Source organism: Larimichthys crocea, chromosome XXIV (assembly GCF_000972845.2).
Source record: "Larimichthys crocea isolate SSNF chromosome XXIV, L_crocea_2.0, whole genome shotgun sequence".
Lineage (NCBI taxonomy): Eukaryota > Metazoa > Chordata > Actinopteri > Sciaenidae > Larimichthys > Larimichthys crocea.
This window is the reverse complement of record NC_040034.1, coordinates 18,929,394-18,935,892: the sequence shown is the minus strand read 5'-3', so window position 1 is coordinate 18,935,892 and position 6,499 is coordinate 18,929,394. Positions and strand designations below refer to the sequence as shown.

At 39.1% G+C, this 6,499-nt stretch overlaps 1 protein-coding gene across 1 annotated transcript; it reads left to right on the top strand.

Moving 5' to 3' along the window:
* Window positions 1–2,234: 2,234 nt before the first annotated feature.
* On the top strand, window positions 2,235–3,980 carry LOC109137148 (potassium voltage-gated channel subfamily S member 3). The gene has a single exon (XM_027275213.1). It carries the CDS (start codon window positions 2,235–2,237, stop codon window positions 3,573–3,575), a length of 1,341 nt encoding a protein of 446 aa, XP_027131014.1. The 3' UTR covers window positions 3,576–3,980.
* Window positions 3,981–6,499: the final 2,519 nt, after the last annotated feature.

Below are 6,499 nucleotides of genomic sequence, written 5' to 3'. Positions count from 1 at the left end.
TTTTTTAGGTTGTATATGAGGGATATTTTCTATAATTTACTATGTTGTAAGAGATCATATCACTGATGCTCACTGTACCATCTTTTGCTGTGGCACTGGAGCTTGTCTTAATTATTATTTACATTCATAATGATAATAAACATTACTTATATAGCACCTTGCATGGTAAACACAATGCAAAAGATGCATGTGAAGGACAAAAGACACTGAAGAATCAGAAACAATCAAATAAAGACGGAAGAAATAGAAATAAAAAGAGTGTAAATAAAAAAAAATAGCACTAACTCTAGCAAACATTGACTAATAATTACTCAATTTTGGCTGGATCATGATATTTTTAATGACATTTAAATATATTGTTAATGTTCTATCAGCAGGATTTTCAATATTACAGCATCACACTGGTTCTACAGCTCATCTGAGTCATTCACTTACATTACACACTATGTGTTTTGTAAGTTTTTTAATTGAGTTGTCTGAATTAAAGTCCATATCCGCATATAAATATATAAAACAATGCAGAGTGGATGTGTGTCACCCCACAACAAATACACATATCAATAGTTTTTGAACATTCTCAGTCTTGACTGGCACTTGCTGCTGTTGTCTGATAGTACAGGGCATGTTTAAATATCACAAAATATTACATAGTACACTAAATATTCACGAGCTTCCCCTCTTGTGACAGGTCATCAAATTCTGCATCAAAATTGCATGTGCCTAATTTGAGTCTGCAGGAAAGATCCACTCACAAAGGCTCATATACTACAGGCATATTTCTATTGTATTTCTTTGCAACCAAGTCTTAGTTTGATACTTTGTGTGCCATATACTGCTGTTAGTGTTTATTTTTATATTATTTGTGCCAAAAAGAAAAAATCAATCCAGCAAACCCAAATGTCACAGAACGTTTTCCACATTAAGATGAAAACACATGATACACCCAAAGAATAATGTGAGCACTCAGCCTTAAAGAAGCATAAAATATTTACAGTGATAAATTTGGCACACCTTAATGAAATGGCCCACCCCGGGACGCAGGTAACACATTACACATCAAAGTTTAAATGTATGCTATATACAGCGTGTTAGTGGGGGAGTGATGTGACAGCCGTGTGATCAGCTGTCCTGTTTAAGAAGGTGTGTTCCGCCCTGCGCTCAACTCAGAAACACCACAGCACTGCAACGTGCACCGTGCACACTCCGGACTGACCGAGCCAAGTGAACCAGCTGCAGGACATCTGCGCCTCCGGATGGACAGGTACTCTGTACAGTCATCATTTCTTACAGTATGTGTGTGTTATGTCGAGATGTTTGAGGAGGAGACATTATTGTCTTACTGCGACCGTTCATATTTTGCAAAGTAAATATTTTTGCGCGCTCATTACGCACTAATTTGGTGCAAGATGCACAATGTCCTTGTAATACTCGCTTGTAAAAGTCTGTTTTATGTCACTTTTGATCCTTTTTTTTTAAGAGTCTAACCCACTGACAACTTTTGTTGCCGCAGGAACGTGTCAAATCTGACCTTGGTTTGCCGTTTCACTGCAATTTGAAACGCTGTTTTACTGTGCGTAACACAATACAAGTGAGACAGTGTTCCTCGCTCTAGAGCTAGAAAGCAGTAGTGACAGCATGTATTGATGACTGTTGACGAACACAAAGTCAATGTTTGTAAAATGTTGGCCATATTAGGCATTAAAGAGGTCTATTATAAAGATGTTAATGTTGCTTTCATATCATAATTTCATCATCAGCAGTAGTAGTAGTGGTTATACTATATACTACTATACTTATACCTTTGGTAATCAATATATTCAACTTAATGAGACATTTGTTCTTGTGTTAAATCTTCATCATTTTTGTTCCAATTTTACATAATCTAACTGAAAAAAGTTTCATAATGCTGTCAGTTGTATGCAAATACACGCTGTAGAGTACAGTCATGTCGTGTGACACAAATAGAAATGTAACTATATATATATTCAATGTCTAATTGAATATTTCTATCTGTCAGTTGTAAATAAAAACTGCACTGTAAGTGAGGCATGTCATTTAATCATTCCATTACAGGGTGTCACAGTAACCCAGATGCAACATGATGCTCGAAGGCTCTGGTGTAATGTACCACTTTAAGGTGATTAAATGACATACACAAAGTGTGAGGTGTGCTAATTTCAGTATCTTTGTGTGCACCAAAAGATAGCTGAAGAGCTTCCATCAGCTGCTCCATCATGGTGTATGGGCAGATCCTTGGGCACAGCCTGGACGACTCTTTTATCAATGTCAATGTTGGTGGTTTCAAACAACGAATGGAGCACAATATTCTGATGCGATTCCCACAGACGCGCCTGGGTCGTCTTCTGTGTTGTAGCTCTAAAGAAGCAATCCTGGAGCTCTGCGATGACTTCAGTCCTTCTGAAATGGAGTACTACTTTGACCGCAACCCCCGTTTTTTCTGCTACATTCTCAACTTTTACCTCACAGGCAAAATCCACCTGGTGGACGGGTTGTGCATAGTCTCATTTATTCAAGAGATTGAGTACTGGGGAATCAAGGAGCGCCACCTGGACCTCTGCTGCAGCAACAAATTCCATGAGCTGATGGAGCTTGCAAAGGACAAGTGCTGGGATCAGAGGAGCGATGAACTGCAGCTCCAGAGCTTGGACTCTTCTATTGAGGAGCTTTCGGTTTCGGAGGACAACCTAGAAATGTTTGAAGGTTCCTGGTGTGCAGATGTCCGCAAGAACATTTGGATCCGACTTGAGAATCCAGGTTTCTCCACTTCAGCCAAAGTGATGGCTGTAGCATCCCTAAGTGTAGTCATCATCTCTATTATTGCCATGTGCATCCACAGCATGCCGGACTTCCATCAAGTAGATCACAATGAGAAGGAGATTGAAAATCCAGTAATGACTTTCTTTGAGGGCTTCTGTGTCCTGTTCTTCTCTGCAGAGTTTATTCTTCGATTGGCTGTTGCACCATCAGCTAAGAAGTTCTTGTGCAGCCCTCTCAATATTATTGACTTAATGTCTATCATGCCCTTCTATGTCACGTTAGCCTGTGATATAATGGATGAAGGTGAGAACACAGACCTGGAGAATGTTGGCAAAGTGGTGCAGATCTTGAGGTTGATGCGAGTGTTTCGCATCCTAAAACTGGCTCGCCACTCATCTGGTCTTCGTTCTCTTGGTGCCACACTGCGACACAGCTCCAGTGAAGTAGGGCAGCTGGTGCTTTTCTTGTCTGTGGGCATTTCCATGTTTTCTGCTCTCATTTACTGTGTAGAGAAAGACTCTCGAGAGTCAGAGCTGCAGACTATGCCTATAGGCTGGTGGTGGGCCACCATTAGCATGACTACAGTGGGCTACGGGGACACCTTTCCCGTTACGCCTGCAGGGAAGCTGATAGGAACCCTGTGCATCGTCTGTGGGCTGCTGATTGTGGCTCTACCCATTACTAACATCTTCAATAAGTTCTCCAAGTTCTATCAGAGGCAAAAACTCATTGACAAAGCAACAAGTGAACCACCTCTAGCAGGAGATGCAATGTCAAAACAACTGACTCACAACTGATGAGGAGTTGTAGTAAACTTGACTAAAATAAATGGGGGCTTAGTATTCAAAGGTCAAGCAAGTCTTTTTTTTTCTTGTGTTGTGACAAATATGTTAATTTCTTAAGCGAATAGTTCAGCCACTTTGGGAAATTTGCTTTCGTGCCAAGAGTTACATGAAAAGATTGATACCAGTCTCATATTTGTGCATTAAATATTTAAGTTGCTAAGCTTAATGAAGACTGGCACCAGGGGAAAGAAACTAATTTGACTCTGTTCAAAAGTTCAAAACAAAACAACCTACCAGCATGGGCTATTTCTTGGCCAGGACCGCTTTCTAGGCAATCACTCGAAACTTCTCTGGCACATAGATCCTCAACGAAGACTGTTGTTCAGAATAGTTCACATTAAACACTTTATTTATATAGCGCCAAATTATAAGTGAACTCATGACACTTTCCATATAGAGCAGGTCTAGACTGTTATGGAATTTTCTATCCTTAGTAGTTGAGGCCACGTGTGAGCCTTGTGGTCCTCGGCAGTATTAATTGTTTGTCTTTGACTAGGTGCCACCATATCTCACTGTGGTGGCCAGGGTCGAAGAGACCTGTTGCTGCCTTCCTAGACATAATAGATAGCTTGTTGTTGCCGTTCCAATCTGCGTAAGCAGACATCTGTGTCCCCAGACTAGAATATGTTGACAATAACACCTCCAAGAGTAAAGACATTCTCTTTGACTAATTCTGGGGCGTATAGTATTTGGGGTGTGATCTTTGGGTTTAAAGTATATGCACCATCACGAGTTCGTCAGAATGCGAGACCGACTCAAGCACTTCAGGTGTACTTTGAGAGTGTCTCTAGTTCTCCTTGGCCAAGCGTCAATAAATAATACAGCATAAGACATCAGAGGCTTCTGAACACTTTCTTCCCCCCTGACCTCACCATTGACCTTTGACTTCAGCAATTTCTCCACAACATAGACCGTACTCTTTTTTAATACTATTTACAGAGATACAACAATTCCCACCATGAGCAACTTGGCGACAGGAGCGAGGAAAAACTTCATTTTAGCAGACAGAAACCTCGAACAAACCCAGCCCATTGTGGGTTCAGTTATAGTGATAGAAGAATATATAACGTTAACTAGTTTTAGAGGTGCTGGTAGGTGGATTTTATTACCTATGAACAGAGTCTGGCTAACTGTTTTCCTTTTTTCTGTCCTGTTCTGTTGCAATTTATTTATATTTTAAAATAACATAATACGTTATTGAAACAATGTCACCTTCTTGACCCATCAATTTGGCAGTATTTGTTTTATTTTTTTAATTAAAAATGCAGAATCCACAGCACCTTGTCCCCACAGTCATGTATAGAGGGCACATGCTGTATTTTATGGCAGGAAAAAAAAATGCTGCCATGTAAAATGCAATTATGTATAAATATCAAATATATGATGTAAATGACATAAAACAAAACAAATAAATGTTCTAAAATATATAATGAAAGTAGTCCCCTGGAGTTGTTTTCCTTGTGTTACCATGTAAAAAAAAAAATGTCATAAAAATCACACTGATGGCATCACTTAACTTCCTCTTACCGACTTCCTGAAGGTCTCTAAAAAAGTCCCATTGATTTCATATATTTTATGTTTAGATGAAGTCACTGATGTGACCTACTTTATTGTTAGGGAAATGTAAAAAAAAAAAAAAAGTACAAATGGATTAAATTGCATGATTCATGATTTAGGGTTGAAGCCATGTTGTGACAACACTCAGTAAACTTCAGGTCACAGTGAGATCAGTTGTTTGTGTATCACTGGTGTGTTTTCATTTTCACACAAATGCATCATTACTTACTGATACAGCTGTTACAGTAAGTACATGGTTACGCAAATGAATAAACATCATTATAACACACTTTTAACAAACCTGATTGAATTAAATAAACAATGCTAGCTGCTGGCTCTAGCTACATAGTTAGTGTACAAACAACAGTTAAGAAGAAAGTTAGAACCCCAAAATTGTGCCCACTTAAAACAGACTGTAGTTATTCAGTGTCCAATCTGGTCTCCATTCCTGCAGTGCTGCTATACTCATCATCTGCTATTTGTCTATGTGTCTCTGTGGTATTTTGTGTCTAAATGCTTGATCCAATGAATGGCTTTGTGCTGTTTGTTTGGTCATTGCTGTAATAAATTCTTAATCAATGTACCTGGGTCAGCAACAGTTAAAGTCAATAAAAATCTTTACAACATGCTAAATTCCCAATTCATCCCATGAATATATATTGATACCGTTTAAACAAAGAAGAATAAACTGGACACTAAAGCTTTAAGTCTGGATTTGTCTCATTATCCCTAACAGGATGTGAGTTTCTTCCATGCTGCCGTTTACAGGCTATATTTTTACATTTATGTTACATTCATCAACAGTATCTGATGATGTGTGTTTTATCTGTTATCGCTTCCAAAGATAAGAATGTGCCGATCGATGGAAACCGACCAAATACCCGAGCTGCCCTCCAAGAATACCAATACTCTCGACAACAGAAACTCACATCTCAGTTATCTCACTCCAATTGATTTTAATATAAATATGGCTTACTGTTTGTGGTGAGGTGGTGATATATAGTATTCGTCCTGCAGCTGATGAGTACAAGGTTCATGGTATTTTGCAGCCGTCAGGTATCAGGGAATTACTAAGTAGCTTGTGGCTTCAGCCCTTAAATAATTGTCTACCTCAGCACTGAGGGGTATGATCAACTCCCTTGCCTGGTTCCCTCCTCCTGCTAGTACGCTCAAAGTCACACAATACTGCACTTCGATTCAGTTCAATGCCTCAGTCTTTATAAGTGAAAGTCACTGTCAGCAATATCTATCATTTATCTCAGTACTGAAGGACAGACACGTAGTTTCTATGCAGTACTGATAGTGTCTGAGCTGTTTGG